General features: G+C 55.5%; 2 protein-coding genes across 4 annotated transcripts; both read left to right on the top strand.

Moving 5' to 3' along the window:
- Nucleotides 1-544: 544 nt before the first annotated feature.
- On the top strand, nt 545-6166 carry LOC128809733 (maestro heat-like repeat-containing protein family member 6). 3 transcript variants are annotated; one of them, XM_053981968.1, is made up of 15 exons: nt 545-987; nt 1270-1328; nt 1443-1781; nt 1966-2114; nt 2372-2519; nt 2714-2898; nt 2981-3118; nt 3388-3502; nt 3674-3811; nt 4044-4220; nt 4341-4496; nt 4659-4760; nt 5071-5173; nt 5464-5520; nt 5815-6166. In XM_053981968.1, exons 1-15 carry the CDS (start codon nt 870-872, stop codon nt 5931-5933), a joined length of 2103 nt encoding a protein of 700 aa, XP_053837943.1. In that variant the 5' UTR covers nt 545-869; the 3' UTR covers nt 5934-6166. The 3 variants fall into 3 exon arrangements, with proteins under 3 accessions (XP_053837943.1, XP_053837944.1, XP_053837942.1); XM_053981969.1 differs by having other exon boundaries at nt 1264-1328; nt 4386-4496; XM_053981967.1 differs by having other exon boundaries at nt 1264-1328.
- Nucleotides 6167-12119: 5953 nt separating this feature from the next.
- LOC128809738 (maestro heat-like repeat-containing protein family member 6) lies at nt 12120-15996 on the top strand. The gene is made up of 11 exons (XM_053981978.1): nt 12120-12244; nt 12448-12632; nt 12715-12852; nt 13122-13236; nt 13408-13545; nt 13778-13954; nt 14074-14229; nt 14378-14479; nt 14841-14943; nt 15217-15273; nt 15578-15996. Exons 1-11 carry the CDS (start codon nt 12176-12178, stop codon nt 15712-15714), a joined length of 1377 nt encoding a protein of 458 aa, XP_053837953.1. The 5' UTR covers nt 12120-12175; the 3' UTR covers nt 15715-15996.
- Nucleotides 15997-23996: the final 8000 nt, after the last annotated feature.

The following is a 23996-nucleotide window of genomic DNA, read 5'->3' as shown; positions in this document are numbered from 1 at the left end:
AATTGCGATATTATCATCCCTTCATCGAAAACCATTTGCACACCAAAGAATGGCCTTCTTTTTGCCTCTGTATAGTGCTATGTTTCAAAAGGGACTTCCAATGGAATGTGTTAAGGCAAATGAGTTGCTGCTTTTAGATGGGAACAAACTTCCAAATCATTCACATTCTCCGGCAATCGCTATTAATTTGAGAAGTTTGCAAATTTTGGAACTACTTGAGTTGCGCAATGAGATGTAATGCCTTCCGGAACTGAGGAGTCTTAAATGCAGGGCAGGGTTTGCTGATGGTTTGAGTTGTTCCTAAAGATCCTGTTGGGCTGCCTTAGACACTTGGGGCCAGGGATTCCTTCCAGCCTGGGCCACTTTGGGTGGGGCTGGGGGCGGCCCCAGAGCAGGTGGCAGTGTGTGCAAGGGCCCTTTGTGACATGCTGCAGCACGGTCACCGTGTCATGGAACAGGCCAGGGTGTCCAAGAACCCACCCTTTGTGACACGTGGTGACATAGGAGCTGGCGGTGACAAGAGCACGCCACAGTGCTCGGAGCAGGCGACGGGACAGGACACGACAGAGCGGTGCCGTGAGGAGCCCTCGCACAGCGCGCTCGTTCGTGTCTGACCCGGAGCTTTTCTGAGGCGTTATTCCTGCAGGTGACCTCGTGGCAGGACTGTGGGACTTGGTGACCAGAATAATTTATGAGGGGTCTCCTGTCATTGTGGCAGGAGCCCTCAAGACCAGAGTGCAGGACTTGCTGTCCTGCAGCCTTCCTGAGGCTCCTCTGTCTCAGGTGCTTTAAAGGCACAACTGCAATTGTTGACTTGCATATATCCTGAGGCATCTCTCTGGAAGGTGCCTTCAAGGCCAGCTGGTGGAATGGCAGGCAGATTTCTAAGCCTGGTCAAAGTGTTCAGGGGGGAAAAAAAGAAAGGCCCTGGAGCTGCCCCAGCACAACAGCCTGAAGAGACAGAGCAGATCCAGACACTGCAGGATGGTGAGTGGCAGAGCTGGGCCACAGGGCTGATGGCTGCAGCACCCCATCCCATCCCATCCCATCCCATCCCATCCCATCCCATCCCATCCCATCCCATCCACTGGGGACAGGCCCATGGACAGGACGGAGGAGGGGCCGGGCAGACACCCTGCAGTAGCCGTGCTCCATCCCCTGGGGCATCCCGGGGCTCTCCCTGCCTGGGGAGCGCAGGGCTGGGCTGTGTTCTCCGGCCTCTCCCGCAGCCCCTCAGCTCTGGCTGCGCTTGCTCTTTGCCAGATGCAGCCCTGGACAGGACACAAGAGCAGGAACCCGCCCGTGGCCGCTTCCGCAAAAGCCTGAAGGTACCAGCAGCCATCCCCACCTGGGCTGGGCCTGCTGTCACTGCTCAGCCCAGCACCACGCTTGGAGCACTCCATGGAACACCCCGGGCTTCCCTGTCCTTTCTTATCCTGCAGATGTTCCGGCAGTTCCTGTGCATTCGGCTTAGAAAGACCGGCAGCACAGCAGCTGCGGGCATAGCCGAGCCTGACTCGGGGCTGACCGGGCTCCAGGCAGAGCCCGATGGCAGCCCAGATTCAGCTGAGCGCTCAGAAGACTTTGAGACCTCAGAGACTGAAACCTGGGCAAAGGCTCTTCTCATGTCAATGACTGAGGATGTGGCCATCACAAACACCAAAACCAGAGAGACTCAGGGCCTTACAAATACCGACACCATGCCTGCTCCAACTATGATTCATGCTCCCACTATGGATTTTTTCGAGGAGAGTGCTGTTCCTTCTCACCAGCAGCAGCAGGTAAGCAGCCTGGGTCCACACCTGGAGGCCTCCCAGGATGGTGTGTCCCCTCAAGCCATGGTCTCTGGGCCCCCTCAGCCTTTGAGGCCAGCACAGTGTGGTGGGAACAGAAGCACTTCTTGGGGGAAGCTGGGGAAGTGGTTCCTTTGGACAGCGCTCCAAGTCTCCCCCATGCCTCCTCCAGGTGCCAGCCAAGGTGAAGAACATCCACCAGAGTCTCATGTCCCACGTCTCTGTGGATGCCAGGCTGCAAATGGACATTGTGAGGCTGGCAGAAGAACACCCTGCTGATGTGGTGCTGACCCTCCTGCGCTGTGCCCCAACGTGTGACAGGTACGGGGCCCACGAGCCTTGAGAGCTCAGGGCTCAGCAGCCTTTAGGACCCGTGGCCCTGCACAGCCTGTCCAATGGTCTCTGCCAGACAGGCAGAGAGGCCCAGGACCCTCGGGCCCTTCTGTTTCCTGAGCCTGCTGCCAATGCTCCCCCCCTGCCCTTCAGGGCACCAGGCCTCTGTCACCTGGGCCCCCACAGCTGCACAGGGCATGGTGCTGTGACTGAGATGCCCCTGACACAGAGCTGCCATCCCACAGAGCTGCTGCAATGATGTGGAGAGCCATAGGCTCATCGGGACCAGCACTGGAGAAAGCGCTGCCAACACTGCTCTGTGTGATGGAGGACTGGCCTCTGCACACAATGTGCACCTCCAATGGGGACAACAAGGACCTTTTTGCCCTGGCTGTGAGTTTCTGGGCCTTTGCTCAGCCCCAGGTCGCCTCTCCAGCAGATCTCCATGCCTCAGGCGCTGGGCTGAAACCTGGCCTAGGGGCAGGCTCAGGGCGCACCAGGCTCGCTGCTCCCCCTGCATCTGCCCATGGGCCCTGCCCCATGGACACCTTGGCACTGAGCGCTGCCTTGGGCTGCTTCTTTTGCAGGCAACTCTGGTGATCTGGGTGATTGTGCCTGAGTGCAACAAGGCCATGATCCCTTATTCTGGGCAACTGTTTGTGGCTCTACTCTTCCATGTTGTCATCAGCACACAGCTGATGCCACCAGAGGAGGTTGATAACTTCTGGAGAGCATGCCGGGAGGAACACCGCCTTCCCAGCAAGCCCAACAGGTCCCAGTCCTCCTGTCCTTCCCATGCCCTTGTGGCCAGCGCCAGTGCTCCCAGTGTGACCTGGGCTTTGCTCTGCACACAGGTTTGCAGTGCAGGCCATGAAGGCTCTGCTCTGCCGACTGCGGTGTGACAATGAGGTGATGGCTATGGAGCGCAAGGGTGGCTGGAAAATGCTGCTGTGTGCTCGCACCCAGCACTATGCCATGGGTCTGCTGGCCAGGTGAGACCCCCTTCTGCCCACTGCCCCCAGCATTTGTGCCCTGTGCCCCTCACAGTCCCTGTGGTCATGGGCCAGAGGGCCTCGTCAGCGAGGGACAGCCAAGGAGACTGGAAAAGGCTGGGAGAGGAGGGTGCCCAGAAGGGGCTGCCTCTCAGAGGGCCCACATCCCCTCCAGGGATGCTGGGGTAAGACCAGACCTCTGTGAATCAGTCCTGGGAGAGGTTTGGTCTCCCCATCTCATGGTCTTTGTGTCTTTTTCCCTCTTCCAGGGAGATGCGGCGTATCTTTATCCCCTTGTGTTCCCTCATTGCATTACATCTACTCAAGTGGCTCCGCAGGGAGGAGCCGTGCTGGGATCTGCCCTTCCTGGCATTCCTTGTGGAGGTGAGCCTGTTGGCCAGCGCTGCCTCGCTGAGCTGCCTCCCAGCTCTCTGCCCTCTCGTAGCCACAGCTGCCAGGACAGTGCCCATGCCCTGTGCTGCTGCCTGGGCCCAGCCCTGTGTGCTTCTGGGCTCCTGGTGGCCGGGTCCCCTGTCACTGCCCTGTGCCTTTCAGGTCCTCGAGTGCCTGGACACGACTAAATGTGGTGAGAGCATGCTGGAGATTATGTCAAGGCACCTGCAGAGCAAGTGCAGGGAGCGGCGTCGCCTGGCACTCAGAGGCCTCGTGGTGCTCAGCAAGGATCCCTCGATGGTGAGAAGGGGGCAGCGGCTGAGGCTGTGCCGGGCTAAGCAGCCCCTTGGGCTGGCAGGGCTTCAGGAGCTGAGGCAGCTGCTCCCAGCTCTCCTGCCTCACCTGCCCCAGTGCTTTGGGACAGGCCTTTGGCCTGTGGGCCCTGCAGCAGCAGGGTGGGGTTGCAGCGCCAGGGCGCTGCTGGCCGTACAGCCGTCCATGGCTTCCCAGCCCAACCTTGTGTTCCACCCAGGCCAGAAGAATGTGCAGTCTGTCTCAAAACCTTGTGGAGCTGCTGGGGGATGCACATGGATATGTTGTCAGCATGAGCCTCTCTGTGCTCACCAATATACTTGAGAACGAACACATCCTGATATCCAGCACCACCGCCCCGAAGCTGGCTGAGGCACTCCTGCCACTCTTTGACCGTGTAAGGCTCTGTGCCCCCAGCCACAGGCACTGGCTGCTGCCGAGAAATTTTGTGGATTTTCAGGCATTCGCCCACGTGGGCCTGGGGAAGTTGATGCTGAGGTATTTGCCTTTTTCCCAGGACAACATCCATATGCAGCTGGTCTCCCTAAACCTCTTCTTCAAGGTGATGGACTTGGTAGTGAACAAGGGGAAAAAGCCCCTGAAGAGGATTGTGAGGCAGAGCCTGCTGCCTCTCTTCTTTCATTGCCATGATGAGAATCAGCGTGTGGCAAAGGTGAGCTTTTGAGTGATGCTGCTGCATCCTTGGAAGGGGTCTCTGATGTGTCCTGGCCTGGCCTCTCCCAGGCTCCAGCCTTCTGCTCCTGGCCTTGCCACAGGGACAGAAGTCCTTTTCTTTGGGCTCTGGTGGCATCTCCACGTCTCTCCTGCTCTCCAGGCCTCTCGGGAACTGCTACTTTGTGCAGCAAGGTTCCTGAAGAGAAGGAAGCTCAAGCGACTACTTGAGAGAGAGAAGATGTTCAAGTTCGGCAAATGCCTGGTAAGGAAGGCCTGGAAGGCCTGGAGAAGCTCCCTGAGCGCTGCTGCAGCCAGAGGCCGCGCGGGCTCTTCTCCAGGCTCCCGTGGGTCCCAGCCGGGTGCCGATGGAGCCCCGGCCCGGCAGGGCTGCGGGGCGGCACCGCGGCTTCCCGGGCAGCAGCCGGCCCTCTGACCCCTCCAGAGCCCGGCGCCAGCGGCTGCTGGCCGGGCCTCAGGGCTGTGCGGGCAGGGGAGGCCGGGGCTGGGCACAGGGAGCGCCCGGCCCAGGGGCTGAGCCCGCGCCAACCCTTCCCTCCTGCCGCTCTCTCCAGCTGGCAGAGGACAGGAGCCGAGCGGCCGAGCACCTGCGCCGGGCCCTGCCCTACCTGCAGAGCCCACAGGAGCCCCTGCGAGAGGCGGCCGTCAGGTTCATGGGTGAGCCAGGAGCCCGGGCTCCCTCCCCGCCCCGCCGCAGCTCGGCCCCACCCTCGCCTGCTGCTCCGGCGGTGCCATCCAGGCCCGGCGCCATCCGGGCCCGGCAGCCGTGGAGCCCCGCCTGGCCTGGGCGCCGCTGCCGCCCTCCGGCAGCCGTGCTCTTGGGCGGCAGCGTGCGGCAAGGGCCCGGGCTGAGCCCTGCCGGGCCACGAGGCCGTGTGGCCACAGGGCTGGCAGCGCCGCTGGCAGGGAGCTGTGCCGCTGGGCCGTGACAGGCTCTGTGTTCGCAGGGTCCGCAAGGGTACTCTTGAGGGGGCAGCAGGAAGAGCTCCAGGTCCTCAATGAGGGTGAGTGAGGGCAGCGGGCTGACAGCGGGCACTGTTGAGAGGAGCTGGAAGCCCAGCCCTGGCTGGGGCAGGCTTCACTCCTTGTGTGGATGAGGGGTGACGTGGGCAGAGCACACAGAGATTGCAGGGACATGGGCCGGGGTGATTCATGGCCAGCCCCTTGTGGCCGATCCTGTTGGCCCCTCCTCTCTTGTGGCTAGTGCAAGACCTGAGTGGGACACCCTTGGCAGGAGGGTCTCCTAGGAATCCCGCAGATCTGGCCCCTGACTGTGGCCGTTTTCCTCTCTGTTCCAGCCATTCAAGCCCAGAGGAAAGGTACTACATCCCACTGGAGCAGGAATATTCATGCCCAGTTTACCAGCAGAGCTGAAGAATTAAGTTCATCTTCAGGATCCAGTGAATCAGAGTCCTAAGAACAGCACCAGAAGACACTGAGGAGGACACCATCTCCCACTGCCACTGGAGCTCCAGGCACAGCTGACATTTGGCACAGCTGAGCCTGTAGGACGCTGGTGTGGCTTCAGCCCTCACCCTGCCTGTAGATAGCTCCCTCCCTCCAGCTCTCAGACCATGTCCATCCCCTTGTTTTCTCTTCCAGTTCAAACCTTTGTTTCCCCTTCCATTAATAAATGGTTTTGCTTCTTCACTTTGCCTGCATCCCTGTGGAGATGAAGTGACGCAAATCCTGAGCCCAGGGACACACAGGCCCCTGCTTCCGTTCTCTTCCACGCCGTGTTTTGGGCACACACACAGAGCAACGAGGGCAGATCAGGCTGGAAAGGTGCCTGTGCTGAAGGTGCAGTTCCACAACACTGTGGAGCTGCAGATCTTGCTGAGCACCCTGGAGCCCCTGGAATTCGGAAGAGCCAACCTGAGGATGAACCCAGCTGTGAGGGATTCCATGGCAAGCATCCACGGAGGTCAAGGGAGCTTGGAATGCTGGAAGTTATGAAGAATAGCTTCCTGAAAGCTCAGCAGTGCTCCATCCCTGCACAGGATGAGGAAGAGGACAGAACCAGCGACCAGCCGGGCTTAACAGGCGGCTTTGGGTGTGCCTAAGATCAAATCAAATGAAGCAGCAGGGCGGTGCCCGGGACTCGGATGCGCGACCGTGCCAGTGCCCGGAGCGCTGTCAGGCAGTGCCGGGATCCCGGGTGTGGTTCTGGTCCCCACAGGTGAGGAATGGCAGCCCCAGGCTCAGAGCCAGTCAGAAAGCCAACCAAGTGAGCCCACAGGGAGGGCACCCTTCCCGTTTCTCTTGGGCATGGCCGCAAAACAGCCCCTGCTACTTCTTCCTCCGCCTGTGTTTGGGGTGTGCTGCTGGCAGAGGCAGCCAGGTTGTGCTCTGCCTTCCAAAGCCTGTTGGGAGCGGGCATGAAAAGCGCTGCGTGCAGAGCGGAGAGTCCTGGAAGGTGCTGGCAAGAGCGTCCTGCGGGAACAGGGCTCTGGTCTGTGGCCGGGAACAGCCTGGTTTTGGTGCCATGAACGCAGGCAGGAGTTGAGGCAGGTGAAGAGGCAGCAGGCAGCTTGTGTTGGTAGAGGGCCTGGGGCTGCACCTCTGAACCTCCACCTGGAAACGCACTTGGGGGGAATACGAGCTAGAGCTGGAGTGCCTGTCCTGAAAGGACCTGAACTCCTTCAGCCTTGCCAGCGTTTCTTAAGGCTGTGTTGGTGTTCCCCAGAAAAGCTGCGCATTTAGGGAACCGCCTTTGGAGGAAGGGGGCTTGCTTCTCAAGGAAAGTGCTTCCCCAGGGAGCTCCCAGTGAGGCAGCTGCAAGTGTCCCCCTTTGGCTCTCTGTGCTCCTTTCAGTCCTTGAAGGCCCATTGCACTTGGCAGAGAGGCAGGAAGAAGGCTGTGAAGAGCAGCTTTGGCATCCACCTGGAGCTGCAGAGAACAACCCAAGCACCTGCAGCAGGATGTGTTATCCCCCTTTGGACAGAGGTGTGAGCAGAACCATCTCTATCCCGCTGTGAGCCCCAAAGCTCTCTCTGGGAGCTGTGAATTCAAAGGCCTTTACACACTCACATTTCACATCTTCCCTGGCTGCTGTTGTCCCAGACTGGAAAAAGCAAGATGTATTCTATTTGCCATCTGTATGGCAGTTGTCTTGTGTTAAGCGGGCACTTGTTCCTTATCTCTTTCCACAATCAATCCTTCCTTATGGGGAGACATCTGCTGATAAGGGGCCATTGAGTGTCACTGCATGACTGATAAGAACTGTAACATCCCATTGGGAGAGGCTCTGGCCAGAGGGAGGAGCCAAGCATTCCTACCAGCAAATATAGGCTTGAAATTCTGGCTCAGGAGCACAGCTTTTTTGCGCTGGATTTTCCCAGAGGAACAGCTGCCTCTTCCACTGCCTCTTCAGAGGAAGACTGCACCCTTTTCTACAAGATCACTACTCCAACAGAACCACACCTGACACTCCAGGAGGACTGCAGCCACAATTCCAATTGCACTGCAACCAACAACCTGACCAACAGGGTGTCAGGTTGTACTCTGACTCTGTCCGTGTTGTTTTAGTTCACTGCATTGTTTATTTTATCTTTTAATTTCTTCCCTAATAAAGAACTGTTATTCCTGCTCCCATATTTTTGCACAAGAGCCCCCCTTAATTTCAAACTTCTAACAATTCAGAGGGAAGAGGTCTACATTTTTCCATTTCAGGGGAGGCTCCCGCCTTCCTTAGCAGACACCTGTCTTTCCAAACCAAGACAGCTGTGTTTCGACTCTTGGCAATATGCATTTGCCTCCTGCTTGGTGGGAGCTGCTGTGGCCCAGGGCCAGCCCAGAGCTGGGCTGGGTGGGCCAGGCAGCGTGGAGAGTCTTGGCTGATCTTGGTGTGTCCCTGGCCTCAGAAAGGCTTGGAAGGTTTGCCTCCCCAAGTGTCCTGCTCATTGGCTCTCCCTGTGCATCTTGGAGAGCACAAGGGAGGCATTTCTGGCAGCTGGGCATCAGCAGGCCTTAAAATGGGGGCGTGTTGTGGAGCGAGCCCAGCTGAGATACCCTGAGAGGAGCCCAGTGCTCCTTGCTCCTCTCTGCTGACACGGGAGCGTCTGTCTGCTTTCGGGACGGCCCTGGCTGTGTCAGGGGTGCTACGTGGACACGAGACAGCCGGTCCTGTCCCGCTGGGTCCCAGCAGTGCCTGGCAGCAGTCCTGCATCCACGTCAGGATGCTGGCCCAGAGAGGCCCTGGAAGCTGAGGCAGCTGACTTTAAGCTTTTGCAGATACACGCAGGGGATGGCCAACAGTGTTCCCTCAGGATACTGAAGTCCTGAGGGGCCTCCCCAGAGCTGCCTGATGCCGCCCACTCCTTGCGGCACCAGTTGCTTTCCTCTGGAATGTTCTACCTCCCCCGAGAGGTGAAGGGGGAGCTGGAGAAAGAGCTTGCCAGGCTGCTCTCCATTCTTTCCCAGCAGCCCTGGCTGAGTGGAGAAGTCCGAGCTGAGCGCAGATGTGCCAATGGAACAGCCGTGCACAGGAAGGCTCGGTGGGAAGGATGAGCCAGGATCCATAGGCCTGGCAGCCTGAGCTTGCTGCCAGGGAAGGCCTTGGAGCGGATGCTCCCGAGTGCCATCCCACAGCACGTGCAGGGAACCAGGGGGTCTGCTGGAGGGTGGGAAAGCTCTGCGGAGGGACAGGGACAGCTGGGGCTCCTGGTGGGCTGTTGAGGGCTTCTCTGCGGGTGTTTGCAGGGGGTTGGTGTTGGGGAGCGTGTTGGGGAAGGAGTTGTCTGCAAGGTGAGAGGTCTAGGCTGGAATTTGAGTCAGCTTGAATGCAGCATCTGTGGTTTGGCACAGCTTTGCTTACGGAGGCCAGAAGGAATATCTGTGACTATTTCTCTTCATGGTCCTGATTCTCCTGCAGGGAACAAGATGGGAGAGCTGTACTTTATTGGCCACTTAGATATCTGTACTGGGGGAGGACGAGCCCTTTGTCCATCTACTCATTTGTTTGGGCTACTTTTGTAAGACTGAGTGGACTTTCATTCCTTGAGAGCTTTTATTCCTTAAGAGAATTGCGATATTATCATCCCTTCATCGAAAACCATTTGCACACCAAAGAATGGCCTTCTTTTTGCCTCTGTATAGTGCTATGTTTCAAAAGGGACTTCCAATGGAATGTGTTAAGGCAAAGGAGTTGCTGCTTTTAGGTGGGAACAAACTTCCAAATCATTCACATTCTCCAACAATCGCTATTAATTTGAGAAGTTTGCAAATTTTGGAACGACTTAATCCCACAGAGCATGGCAGGGTTTGCTGATGGTTTGTGTTGTTCCTAAAGATCCTGTTGGGCAGTCTTAGACACTTGGGGCCAGGGATTCCTTCCAGCCTGGGCCACTTTGGGTGGGGCTGGGGGCGGTCCCAGGGCAGGTGGCAGTGTGTGCAAGGGCCCTTTGTGACATGCTGCAGCACGGTCACCGTGTCATGGAACAGGCCAGGGTGTCCAAGAACCCTCCCTTTGTGACACGTGGTGACATAGGAGCTGGTGGTGACAAGAGCACGCCACAGTGCTCGGAGCAGGCGACGGGACAGGACAGGACAGAGCGGTGCCATGAGGAGCCCTCGCACAGCGCGCTCGTTCGTGTCTGACCCGGAGCTTTTCTGAGGCGTTATTCCTGCAGGTGACCTCGTGGCAGGACTGCGGGACTTGGCAGCCTGTGGCCTTCCCGAGGCTTTTCTTTTGCAGGTGCCCGCGAGGCCAGACTGAGGGAATTGGTGACCACAAGCCTTACGAGGAGTCTCCTGTCATTGTGGCAGGAGCCCTCAAGACCAAGGTGCAGGACTTGCTGTCCTGCAGCCGTCCTGGGGTTTCTCTGCCTCAGACGCCTTCAAGGCACAACTACACGACTTGTTGACTCAGAACTTCACCCTTCCATCTTCCTTCAAGGTGCCCTCAAGGCCAGACTCTGGCATGGCAGGCAGATTTCTCAGTGTGTTCAATGTTAGGGGGAAAAAAAAGAAACACCCTGGAGCTGACCCAGCACAACAGCATGAAGAAGCGGAACAGTTCCAGACACTGCAGGATGGTGAGTGGCAGAGCTGGGCCACAGGGCTGATGGCTGCAGTCAGCTTGGCCCCATCCCATCCCATCCCATCCCATCCCATCCCATCCCATCCCATCCCATCCCATCCCATCCCATCCACTGGGGACAGGCCCATGGACAGGACGGAGGAGGGGCCGGGCAGACACCCTGCAGTGGCCATGCTCCATCCCCTGGGGCATCCTGGGGCTGTCCCTGCCTGGGGAGCGCAGGGCTGGGCTGTGTTCTCCGGCCTCTCCCGCAGCCCCTCAGCTCTGGCTGCGCTCGCTCTTTGCCAGATGCAGCCCTGGACAGGACACAAGAGCAGGAACTCGCCCGTGGCCGCTTCCGCAAAAGCCTGAAGGTACCAGCAGCCATCCCCACCTGGGCTGGGTCTGCTGTCACTGCTCAGCCCAGCACCACGCTTGGAGCACTCCATGGAACATCCCGGGCTTCCCTATCCTTTCTTCTCCTGCAGATGTTCCGGCAGTTCCTGCGCATTCGGCTTAGAAAGACCGGCAGCACAGCAGCTGAGGGCACAGCCGAGCCTGACTCGGGGCTGACCGAGCTCCAGGCAGAGCCCGATGGCAGCCCAGATTTGGCTGAGCGCTCAGAAGACTCTGACACCTCAGTGACTGAAACCTGGGCAAAGGCTCTTCTCACATCAATGACTGAGGACGTGGCCATCACCAGCAGCGACAATGAAGAGATTCAGGGCATCACAACTGCTGGCACCAGCCCAGATTCACTGGAGCACTCAGAAGACTCTGAGGCTGCAATGAACGATCACAAGGCAAAGGCTGACATGGCAGTGACTGAGGATGTGGCCATCACAAACGCCAACAGCGTAGAGACTCAGGGCCTTTCAAATACTGACACCACGCCCACTCCCATTCTGAGTCAGGAACTCATATTTGACTATTTCAAGGAGCCTTGTGTTTCTTCTCACCAGCAGCAGCAGGTAAGCAGCCTGGGTCCACACCTGGAGGCCTCCCAGGATGGTGTGTCCCCTCAAGCCATGGTCTCTGGGCCCCCTCAGCCTTTGAGGCCAGCACAGTGTGGTGGGAACAGAAGCACTTCTTGGGGGAAGCTGGGGAAGTTGTTCCTTTGGACAGCGCTCCAAGTCTCCCCCATGCCTCCTCCAGGTGCCAGCCAAGGTGAAGAACATCCACCAGAGTCTCATGTCCCACGTCTCTGTGGATGCCAGGCTGCAAACGGACATTGTGAGGCTGGCAGAAGAACACCCTGCTGACGTGGTGCTGACCCTCCTGCGCTGTGCCCCAACGTGTGACAGGTACGGGGCCCACGAGCCTTGAGAGCTCAGGGCTCAGCAGCCTTTAGGGCCCGTGGCCCTGCACAGCCTGTCCAATGGTCTCTGCCAGACAGGCAGAGAGGCCCAGGACCCTCGGGCCCCTCTGTTTCCTGAGCCTGCTGCCAATGCTCCCCCCCTGCCCTTCAGGGCACCAGGTCTCTGTCACCTGGGCCCCCACAGCTGCACAGGGCATGGTGCTGTGACTGAGATGCCCCTGACACAGAGCTGCCATCCCACAGAGCTGCTGCAAAGATGTGGAGAGCCATAGGCTCATCGGGACCAGCACTGGAGAAAGCGCTGCCAACACTGCTCTGTGTGATGGAGGACTGGCCTCTGCACAGAATGTGCACCTCCGATGGGGACAACAAGGACCTTTTTGCCCTGGCTGTGAGTTTCTGGGCCTTTGCTCAGCCCCAGGTCGCCTCTCCAGCAGCTCTCCATCCTCTCCATGCCTCAGGCGCTGGGCTGAAACCTGGCCTAGGGGCAGGCTCAGGGGGCACCAGGCCCGCTGCTCCCCCTGCCTCTGCCCTTGGGCCCTGCCCCATGGACACCTTGGCACTGAGCGCTGCCTTGGGCTGCTTCTTTTGCAGGCAACTCTGGTGATCTGGGTGATTGTGCCTGAGTGCAACAAGGCCATGATCCCTTATTCTGGGCAACTGTTTGTGGCTCTGCTCTCCCATGTTGTCATCACCACACAGCAGATGCCACCAGAGGAAGTTGATAACTTCTGGAGTGCATGCCAGGCGAAACACCGCCTTCCCTATGAGCCCAACAGGTCCCGGTCCTCCTGTCCTTCCCGTGACCCTGTGGCCAGCGGCAGTGCTCCCAGTGTGACCCGGGCTTTGCTCTGCACACAGGTTTGCAGTGCAGGCCATGAAGGCTCTGCTCTACCGACTGCAGTGTGACCATGTGGTGGTGGCTATGGAGCGCAAGGGGTGCTGGGACATGATGCTGTGTGCTCACACCCAGCACTATGCCGTGGGTCTGCTGGCCAGGTGAGACCCCCTTCTGCCCACTGCCCCCAGCATTTGTGCCCTGTGCCCCACACAGTCCCTGTGCTCATGGGCCAGAGGGCCTCGTCAGTGAGGGATGGCCAAGGAGACTGGAAAAGGCTGGGAGAGGAGGGTGCCCAGAAGGGGCTGCCTCTCCAAGTGCTCACATCCCCTCCAGGGATGCTGGGGAAAGACCAGAGCTCTGTGAATCAGTGCTGGGAGAGCTTTGGTCTCCCCACCTCAGGGCTTTGGTGTCTTTTTCCCCCTGCCAGGGAGATGCTCCGTGTTTTGATCCCTTTATGTTCTCGCATCACACTCCACTTGCTCCGGCAGCTCAGCAGGGAGGAGCCGTGCTGGGATCTTCCCTTCCTGGCATTCCTTGTGGAGGTGAGCCTGTTGGCCAGTGCTGTCTCGCTGAGCTGCCTCCCAGCTCTCTGCCCTCTCGTAGCCACAGCTGCCAGGACAGTGCCCACGCCCTGTGCTGCTGCCTGGGCCCAGCCCTGTGCGCTTCTGGGCTCCTGCCGGCCGGGTCCCCTGTCACTGCCCTGTGCCTTTCAGGTCCTCGAGCGCCTGGACATGAGTAAATGTGGTGGCAACGTCATGAAGATCATGTCAAGGTACCTCCAGAGTGAATGCAGTCAGAGGCGTCGCCTGGCGCTCAGAGGCCTCGTGGTGCCCAGCAAGGATCCCTCGATGGTGAGAAGGGGGCAGCGGCTGAAGCTGCGCCGGGCAAAGCAGCCCCTTGGGCTGGCAGGGCTTCAGGAGCTGAGGCAGCTGCTCCCAGCTCTCCTGCCTCACCTGCCCCAGTGCTTTGGGACAGGCCTTTGGCCTGTGGGCCCTGCAGCAGCAGGGTGGCGTTGCAGTGCCAGGGCGCTGCTGGCCGTGCAGCCGTCCATGGCTTCCCAGCACAGCCTTGTGTTCCACCTAGGCCAGAAGAATGTACAGCGTGTCTCAAAGCCTTCTGGGGCTGCTGGGGGATGAAGATAGAGAGGTGGTCAGCATGAGCCTCCATGTGTTCACAAATGTGCTCCAGCACAAAGACATCCTGGTATCCAGCACCACTGCCCCGAAGCTGGCTGAGGCTCTCCTGCTGCTCTTTGACCACGTAAGGTTCTGCATCCACAGGCATCGGGTGCTTCCCAGAAACTTTTTGCCCTGTGGATTTTCAGGCCTTTGCCCAGGTGGGCCTGGAGTACCTGGTGTAGGTCTTTTCCTTTCCTCTAGGACAATAGCCATGTGCAGTTGCTCTCCATTCAACTCTTCTGTAAGGTGATGGACTTGGTAGTGGATGAGGGAAAAAAGTCCCTGGAGACAATTGTGAACAAGAGCCTGGACACACTTTTCATCTACTGTCATGATGAGAACTGGCATGTGGCAAAGGTGAGCATTTCTATGATGCTGGGAGGGGGCTCGGCTGCCTCCTGCCCTGGCGCCTGGCGGGCTGCAGCCTCCTCCAGGCCTTGGCACAGGGACACAGGTCTTGTGGCCTGGGCTGTGGGGCCATCTCGGGGTCTCTGCTGCTCTCCAGGCCTCTCGGGAAACGCTGCATTGTGCAGCCAAGTTTCTGAAGAGGAGAAATCTCATGCAGCTGCTGGAGAAAGAGCATCTGTGGAAGTTTGCTGAGGTCCTGGTAAGGATGGCCTGGAAGGCCCAGGCTCAGGCTAGAGAAGCCCCCTGAGCGCGATGCTCAGTGTGTGGGCTGGCAGCTGTGCCCCTGCCCGCTGCTGCAGCCAGAGGCCATGTGGGCCCTTCTCCAGGCTCCTGTGGGTCCCAGCCGGGTGCCGATGGAGCCCCGGCCCGGTGGGGCTGCGGGGTGGCACCGCGGCTCCCCGGGCAGCAGCCGGCCCTCTGCCCCCTCCAGAGCCCGGCGCCAGCGGCTGCTGGCCGGGCCTCAGGGCTGTGCGGGCAGGGGAGGCCGGGGCTGGGCGCAGCGAGCGCCCGGCCCAGGGGCTGAGCTCGTGCCAACCCTTCCCTCCTGCCACTCTCTCCAGCTGGCAGAGGACAGGAGCCGAGCGGCCGAGCACCTGCGCCGGGCCCAGCCCTACCTGCAGAGCCCACAGGAGCCCCTGCGAGAGGTGGCCGTCAGGTTCATGGGTGAGCCAGGAGCCCGGGCTCCCTCCCCGCCCCGCCGCAGCTCGGCCCCAGCCCCGCCTGCTGCCCCAGCAGCGCCATCCGGGCCCGGCGCCACGGAGCCCTGCCTGGCCTGGGCGCTGCTGTCACCCTCCGGCAGCCGTGCCCTTGGGCGGCAGCGTGCGGCAAGGGCCCGGGCTGAGCCCTGCCAGGCCACGAGGCCGTGTGGCCACTGGGCTGGCAGCGCCGCTGGCAGGGAGCTGTGCCGCTGGGCCGTGACAGGCTCTGTGTTCACAGGGATGGCCGAGCGCAGCTCGAGGGGGCAGCAGGGAAAGCTCCATGCCCTCAGTCAGGGTGAGTGAGGGCTGCGGAGTGACAGCGGGGGCTGGCGGGAGAGGTGCGATGCTTGGGCAGGGAGCTGCAATCCCTGTTTTTGCTGTGGTGGGCTTTGCTCCTTGTGTGGATGGGAGTTGGCATGGGCAGAGCACAGAGAGATTTCAGGATCTCGGAGGGTCAGACTCATGGGAGGCTGATCCAGTTAACACCCCTTTTTCTTGTGGCCATGGCTAGAGCTGGGTGGGATGGACCTCGCAGGAAGGTCTGCTAGGATTCCCACAGATCCTGGCTCTAACCGGGGCTCTGTCCCTCTCTCTTCCAGCCCTTCAAGCCCTGTGGAGAGATGACAGTGCTTCCCAGACAAACATAGTAGTTCATGATACATTCAGTGAAAGAGCTGCAGAAGTGGCTCAGAGGAACCAGTGTCTGCATCAGGCCTCCAAATGCCATGGAAGATGAGACTACCTTGAGACCAGAAGAGACCAGCTGGAGCTCCAGGCACAGCTGATGATTGGCACAGCTGACCCTGTGGGAAACCTGCAGGGCTTCAGCCCTCTCCCTGCTTATAGATAGCTCCTTCCCTCCAGCCCCCAGACACTGCCCATCCCCTTTTTTCCCCTCCACTCTCCCTCCCTGTTGACAGCTCTTTCCCTCTAGCCCTAAGATCCTGCCAATCCCATTTTTCCCTCCCACCCCATCCCTTTGGTTTGTCTTCTATTAATAAACAGTTTGGCTTTTTCACTTTGCCTGCATCTCTGTGGAGATGAAGTGACACAAATCCCGAGCCCTTGGACACACAGGCCCCTGCTGCCATTCTCTTCCACGCCGTGTTTTGTGCACACGCACAGAGCAACGAGGGCAGATCAGGCTGGAAAGGTGCCTGTGCTGAGGGTGCAGTTCCACAACACTGTGGAGTTGCAGATCTTGCTGAGCACATGGAAGGCCGGCAGTGGGACAAGGAGCCTGTGTGTCAGGGACTGAAATCGTGTCTAAGGCCCCGCCATATTTGGTCTGCTGTTGTGCACATAAGGCAGGTAATGAAGAACAGACAATGAAGGAAACCTTATTGTGAAATTACTGTGAATTTGACCCTTAAAAGAAACAATGGGTTGGTCAATCGAAGGGAAGTTAACCTGTGAAAGAGGAACAATAGACAATGGAGCTGTGCTTGGCATGCAAGTGGTATCACAAGCCATTGCGGCTCATCTCAGGCGCTGGCCAAGCGTGAGATGACATCAGAACTGGAAAAACTCCAGAGGAGGAGATGTCAGGCCTGCTTCTGGGGTGAAGGGACAAAAAGGCCAAAATGCATGTCCTTTTGATGCAGGGGATGCCCTGAAGGTGGGTGGCTTGTCTGCCCCTCCCACTGGAGCACAGTGGTGAGCCCAGCTGAGAGGAGCCCAGTGCTCCTTGCTCCTCTCTGCTGACACGGGAGCGTCTGTCTGCTTTCGGGACGGCCCTGGCTGTGTCAGGGGTGCTACGTGGACACGAGACAGCTGGTCCTGTCCCGCTGGGTCCCAGCAGTGCCTGGCAGCAGTCCTGCATCCACGTCAGGATGCTGGCCCAGAGAGGCTCTGAAAGCTGAGGCAGCTGACTTTAAGCTTTTGCAGGTGCCTACAGGTCAAGGCCAATGGTGTTCCCTCAGGATACTGCAGTCCTGAGGGGCCTCCCTAATTCAAAGTAATCAGCAGACAAATGCATTGTCCCCTAAAAGCCCTTTTATTGATCTGGCGGGAGGGCAGGGGGCTGCACCCCACTAACATGCTTCTCTGCCATGTATCAATTTCAGTGCGTTTATGTAGGAATTGTATCAAAAATACCATCCATCTTTACCCTGCTGCGGTGATTCGATAGGCAGGAGGTTAGAAATACATTCTGTCAGATTCCTGTCCTCGAAGCTAATGCTCAGGCTCTGTCCAGGAGCAGTGTCCATGCCCTAAAGCAGCACTTCCTCCTCATGGTTTCCCTGCACAGGGCTGATTCCGTACTTGCCCTTAGTTCTTCTGGTAGACTATGTCTAAAGCTTTTTGTCAAGTCACTCTCCTGTCAGGTTTGGCCCTCCAGCTTTTCCTTATGCTAACTGGTGCTCAGTAGTTATGTATATCTGTGCTAAGTACTCGTTTACTTCTGTGAATTGCTTGTGCTTATGTCAAGCAAAGGCCTTGTTTCATCCTCCCCTTCTCTTTATCCTGATGCAAATTCTTTTGCAAGATCCTCTCCATAGTCCACAGTACATGTTGCAAACAGGCTTAGAAAGAAACTTTAAACTAACAAAAAGGAGGCATGTTGATTAAAGAAGTAAGCTTGTTTATTACAAAATGAACAACTGGAAGCAAAAACCTCGGGCTGGTCCAGATACTGTTTCAACAGCTTAGTAATTGTAACCTAGGGGTGTTTCCAGGGAAAGCGGCTCCCAGGAAAGACGCGGGAGTTAGACACCCCAGGCCTTTTCAAGTCTCTCTCTTGTCTCCTGATTGGGGCGATCAGGATCCGTGCTGTGACAGGTCTATTTCTCCGTTGCTGATTGACTTATAAGTTGGTGCAGTCTTGGCCAATCATTTTGGAATTCTCACCTCCCATTGGTTGGTCTCTCTTCCAATCTTGATCCAAGTTGTGGTTGTGTTCTATGATGGAATACTCCTGGAAGTTTCTCTGCCCCTGCTCAAAGATTGGCACCCCATCTCCTCCCTGGTTCCACTCCCCCTTTATACATGAACCACACTACTGGGTTTTCATAGAACTAATCACACTTTGTTACTGGTATTAACAACATTTAACTTTGTAACAACATTTAACTATTGTCAACTACGTTCCCCAAAGGTTTAAATTTTATTTTTGTTCATAACAATAGTCCCTCTAATTCTTTGATCGGGCTTGGCCCGCATCAGCCTTAACTTATCAAACTGGACTTTCATACTTTCGGTAAAATTCTCTTAACTTCTGGTATTTCTCATACATCTCTTTTGCGCTCTCTGTTCCTTTTCCGTCTTGGTTTTCTTTCATCATCATAATTTTCTCATCTGTTAACCCTTCAAGAGAAGTCTGGACAATGTTATTAATCATTCTGATAAGACAAGGTATTAAACAAGGAAGGAAAATTAAATTTATGAGTCCCCCCCCAACCCCCCCCCACTATAAGCAGTATCTTTTTCCACCATTCTCCATTCCAGATGTTATCCCACCAATTAGCTTTTATCAATGGGGTCCATCGTTGTACTGGTACATGTGCAAGTTTTCTAATCCTGGTGGTTATATTTTTAATTAGGTCCCCATGATCGTCAATTTCTAGACAACATTCAGATGAATTAAACTTTCCACATACCCCTCCTTCTTCGGCCAGCAGGTAGTCCAAGGCTAGCCGGTTCTGATATATGGCAGTCCTCATCTGGCGGCTCTGTACTGATAACAAGTCTAAAACTAAAGCTGTCTCATTAGAAATTATTTCTAGAAGTGCTTGTAACCTTATAATTCTGTTCAACATATAAATGGGGGTTCTATACCCCCATGAACTGTCCTGTGCCCAGGTGGCAGGGCCATAGGTTTCAATAATTCTCTCTGGGGGCCACTCTTCGTCTCCCCAGCTCTGGGTTCCTCCAATTAGATATCTCTTTTGACGTTTTAATTCATCATAGAGGGGTACCCCTAAATCTGGATGGTCATCTTTTGGAAGTAAAAAGAATGACACTCTTATTACACCTAATGTACAACTGCCCTTCCAGTCTTTTGGTAGCATCACATATGCCATCTTTCCACAAATCCAAAACAATCCTTTCGGGCCTTTCCAGAATTTTAGTGATCTGGTATTTCTAACTTCATTTTTGTTCCAAAATTTAGACAACCAGGGTTCGTCTTGAAATAGATTCGGTTCTTTAGCTAGACACTCCTACAATTGTTCTCTTTGTATATATGAACAGTTTGAGCCTGGCTTTTGTTTTTGTGCCCAATACAGATGTTTACTCTGGGGAATCCACCACTCATGGGTATCATTAGTAGTTAGATACCTTTTACAAGACAGTTCACCTACATAGGAAAGAAATTTCAGTCCTTTTCTCCATATACATTCTTCCCCGATTACCTCGGACTTTAAGTTCCAAACTTCTGCATTCCAGATGTCTGGTTTTCGATCTCTATCTAGGTTTTTCATCGCTTTTAGAGTTTCTTGAGGGCTGAGTGCGATTCCTTCCCAGGGCCATATTTCTGACCTCCTGGTATCCCCACATATCCAGCGTATATTCGATACGTTGAACTCATGGCTGATTCTTTCTACTAGATCTGAAAACAAATTCTTTCCATTCGGTAATTTTGTTTCTACCCCTGGTTTATTCACCCTTTTTATTTCTTTTTCTTTTATTAAGTCCAATCCTTTAATGACCTTATTCCCTGGTTTCTTGTCAGTGCATAACCATTTCTCCCTTGTAGGGCATTCCCCCACTAGTTTCTGTTTAGGGGTCCCTCCATTTTCAAATAGCCAATAGGTTTTTCCATCTTCTACACAGGTTTGTAATTGTGACAAGTCAACACACTCAGGGTTAAGATTAGTGTGGAATCTGAGAACTGCGCTTCGCGCATTTCCGGTATAGACAGCATGATAGCACTTATCACAGGAGTTTGGTGAGCTCTCCTGGAGACTCACAGTCATTATTGCTATCAACCCCCACAGGGGTCCAGTACAGGTTACTCTCTTGATTCTCATGGTCCTTAGTCAGCTTCGGATGGTAAGAGCACTGTCACCTGATCTGGGCTTGCCCCCTGTGCTTACGTTCTTACCGGTATCCACGTCTCACTCCACTCTTTCCCTGTGTCGACTTGTTATTTTTTCCGTTTTAGGGTCAGATCACTACTATGGTGGGCGAATGCTCTATCTTATGGAGACTTCTTGTCACTGATTCTGTAATGAGAAATACCAGAAATTGTAATTAGTTGCCATTAGTTGAATGTTTTACTTTTACTTCTTAAAATCAAAGAGATGCTTTTCTAACTTCAACAAATATTTTCAATAGTAACACTTGAATAAATATGACAATAAATATTCATATAACTCTTTATCTTAACTTTTACACTAATACTGGATTTAAATAGGATATTAAACAACAGGTTGATAAACAATATCTTTAAATAACAGTTCACAAATTACAACATTAGAACAACACTTATAAAAACAAGAGGTGCTGCTTGACATTAGTTGAATTTCCCATAGTCTATTCTGTGGGAGCCGGAACTGGACTTTTGACCCTGGTAACATGGGTCCACCCTTTCTCTCGTGTTCTTTTTGCAGTTTTGGTAGTCAATGAAACTTGGTACGGGCCTTCCCATCTGGGGGTTAACGGCTGTTCTTTCCACGATCTATTTAATACCCAATCTCCTGCTTGATATTTATGGATTTTAAAATCAATAGGAGTACTTTGCGGGAGATAGCCATTTCTTCTTAACTCTTCTAATGTTTTTGCAATTGTTTTTAGGTGAATTTTCACACCTTTATCTCCTTCGCATGTCCCCATGCAATGTGAGGTGGTCAAAAATGGGAGTCCAAACATCAGTTCATAAGGGGAAATACCCACATCAGATCTAGGCTTTATTCTCACTCTCATCAGGGCTAATGGGAGGCATTTGATCCAATTAATATTTGTTTCATCTACTAGCTTGGCAAGTGTAATTTTCAGGGTCTGGTTAGCTCGCTCTACTCTTCCTGAGCTTTGGGGCCTCCAAGGAGTATGCAACTTCCAAGTCATACCAAGGGTTTTGATTACATTTTGTAAAATTCTAGCAGTAAAATGAGGCCCTCTGTCTGAATCTATTGTATTCACTATAACATAACATGGGATAATTTGTTCAAGTAGAATTTTACTAACAGTTTCCGCAGTTGCTTTTACTGTTGGAAAAGCCTCTATCCAATGGGTAAGGTGATCGATGATAACTAATAAATATTTAAACCTCTGTACTTGAGGAAATTCAGTGAAGTCAATTTGTATATTCTGAAAAGGCCTTTTAGCTAATTCTCTTCCCCCTACAGGTACTTTCTTCATTATTTTATTATTTCTTTTCTGACAAGTCATACAATCCTTTGTTATAGCTTTTGCTAGCCCAAATAACCCAATCCGCACATATGTTCTTAAGAAGTGATCACACAGTGCTTGAGTTCCCCAATGCATAGAGGCATGCAGAATTTCTAGGATTTTCCGAGATAGATTTTTATTCAATACTTGCTTCCCATCAGGCATTGTCCATTTCCCAAATTCATCCTTAACGCCCCCTTGTTTTTGCAATTCTTCTTGCTCTTGTTCTGTGAATATTGGAATCTCTTCCCCATCTATTACTCTTAGGTTTTCTATTTTAAATAGCCGCTCTTCTTTTCCTAAAGCTGCCTCTTTAGCTGTCTTGTGGTAGATAGGGACAGGCGAACGGAAGATCTCGGGATGTGACGGAAAGCTAGACCCTTCCCCCCTTCTTCCTGCTATAGTTAATCAATTACCCCTAAAGCATGCAGCCCCTCCTAACTCAGTAGTTTTCCACTCCTTACTAACCCCAACCAGACCCACCATCCCCTTCTGACGTAGTGAAGCCCCCTTGACTATTTAACCCCATGAGATAAGATAATAAACGCCATTTGACCATCCGCCACATTGGTGTCTGTGCATGTCTGTGGCCCGAGTGACCTGGGGGAGGTCGGGTTGCCGTGCTGTGTCTTGAAACCAGGTCGCCCGCCTTCTCATCAGAAGGCAACATATGGTGCCGAAACCCGGGAGTGGAAAGGGAGAAGAGAAACCCTCGGGTAGCGGGAATCTCCTGGACGAGAGACAGCGGCCAGAACAGCCAAGCCGATTCTAGGCGGGGGAGACGTCCCCGGACCAGCGATCCACATGGAGGCCATCGCGAAGGTCGTGAGTTCAATTTATAAGCAGTGGGGAATTAAGTGTAAGCTCAAGGATTTTTACCTCGCTATTGCGAGACTCCTCAAGCTCAGGACGATTGAATGTCCCGTGGACATATTACACCCGGAGGTGTGGGGGAGATGTACGGCCGCATTAGCCGAGGAAACAAAAACCTCAGGCAGCGGGAAAAGCCTCAAGGCTTGGGGAAAAGTCGAGTGGGCTCTGCACGAGGCGTTAGAGGAACAAGAAACATGGAGCGCGGCAAGCGCATGTTTATTAGCTACACCCAAACCGGGGGTAGGAGCGGCAACGCAAACCGCCCCCGACAGCAAGGTACCCGGGAGCGGGGACCCGGGGGGATCGGGCGCGTTCCCCCCCTCCCCGAGCCCGAGCCCAACCCCCCCCGCGGGGCTTCCCGAAAAACTCGCGGACCCCCCGTACGTCCCTTCACCGCGGATCGGCGACTCGGCGCCGGGGGCGCGGCAGCGTGCGCAATCCTTTTGGGAGAAATTGGCGAGGGAAGCCAGAGACGCTGAGGGACGAGCGGCGCCGCCACCGCCGCCCTACCCCGCCGAACATGGCGCCGGCGACCGAGAAGATGGGCGGGGCGCGCATGCTCCCTGCGGGAAGACCCCAAATACCCGGATTCTCGCTAGTGCGCAGCCACGAGGAAAGGAGGAGGAGGGGGGCAGCAGAGAGAGCATGCCCAATCAGGAGTCATGCTCAACGCCGCTACCATCTAAGGGAGAGACCTCCCCCTGCGGGCGGCAGGGCAAGCCCAGGGGGCGGGAACGGCACCACCCCCGAAGGGAGGGGGAGGGACGGGGCCGGAGCTGCATGAAAAAGCACCGGGACCCGGAAACGTGCTGGCACTCGACTTCCGGCTCTGAGCCGAGCTCCACCAGCTCCGACAGCTCGGGAGAGCTGACGGACGCTAATGGGGACTCAGAAACGGAAAAAGCGGAGCTAACGCGGTTTGAAACAAAAGCGAATAAAGCCTTAAGCCACATCGAAAGGCAATCACAACGCGAACCAGCCCAGTTTACCGACTGGGCTAGAATAAAGATAGCTTGTGCAAAGTGGGCTCCTTCCGGGGCAGTAAAAGCCTTCCCGGTGAGGATCACCGGACCCGAGGGAAACCAACAACGGGTATATAATCCGGTAAACCCCAAAGACATACAGGCAATTGTCAAAGCAATCTCAGAGAAAGGGATCAACTCGGCTATGGTCTCCACCCTCGTGGACGGCCTCTTTGGTAATGACGACTTGCTCCCCTTTGATATCAAACAGATAAGTCGTATGATACTCGGTGGTGCGGGAATGATCGTGTTTAAACAGGAATGGGAAGACAATTGTACGAGGGCTCTAACCCAGGCTTCTGGGGTGGGGCAGCCACTGCATGGTTCGAGCCTATCCAGGCTGCTGGGGAAGCATGACGAGATGGTTACGCCTCAGCAACAAGCCGCACAGATGCGGGCCGAGGAAGTCAGGGCCACCACTCGAGCTGCTAGGGAGGCTATTCGGGCTGCCTCTCTGGTCGTGGCCAAGCCGTCACCGTGGTCCACTATAAGACAGGCAGAGAGCGAAAGCTTCACGCAGTTCGTAGACCGCCTGCAGGCAGCAGTAGACTCCTCTACCCTGCCTGCAGAGGCAAAGGGTCCCGTGGTGGCGGACTGCTTGCGCCAGCAATGCAACTCCGTCACCAAGGACATCCTGCGCTCCCTGCCAGCCGGAGCCAGCCTAGCCGATATGATCAGGCACGTCGTAAGAGAAGAACACCTAACACCCGTCCAGGCAGCCGTTCACACCCTAACCAGTGCCATGGCGTGCTTCAAGTGCGGTCAGGCAGGCCACATCGCCGTGAGCTGTCCC

Source organism: Vidua macroura, chromosome 7 (genome assembly GCF_024509145.1).
Source record: "Vidua macroura isolate BioBank_ID:100142 chromosome 7, ASM2450914v1, whole genome shotgun sequence".
Classification (NCBI taxonomy): Eukaryota; Metazoa; Chordata; class Aves; order Passeriformes; family Viduidae; genus Vidua; species Vidua macroura.
This window is presented reverse-complemented; position numbering and strand designations above follow the sequence as displayed.

Excerpts from the sequence above, each read along its gene's own strand:
- LOC128809733 (XM_053981967.1), top strand. The coding sequence starts at position 870 with ATGGCAGGCAGATTTCTAAGCCTGGTCAAAGTGTTCAGGGGGGAAAAA. Across the intron at positions 1,782-1,965 it reads CTTCTCACCAGCAGCAGCAG|GTGCCAGCCAAGGTGAAGAA; the intron begins GTAAGCAGCCTG and ends TGCCTCCTCCAG. Across the intron at positions 4,761-5,070 it reads TCAAGTTCGGCAAATGCCTG|CTGGCAGAGGACAGGAGCCG; the intron begins GTAAGGAAGGCC and ends CGCTCTCTCCAG.
- LOC128809738 (XM_053981978.1), top strand. The coding sequence starts at position 12,176 with ATGGAGGACTGGCCTCTGCACAGAATGTGCACCTCCGATGGGGACAAC. Across the intron at positions 13,546-13,777 it reads CCAGCAAGGATCCCTCGATG|GCCAGAAGAATGTACAGCGT; the intron begins GTGAGAAGGGGG and ends TGTTCCACCTAG. Across the intron at positions 14,944-15,216 it reads GGTGGCCGTCAGGTTCATGG|GGATGGCCGAGCGCAGCTCG; the intron begins GTGAGCCAGGAG and ends CTGTGTTCACAG.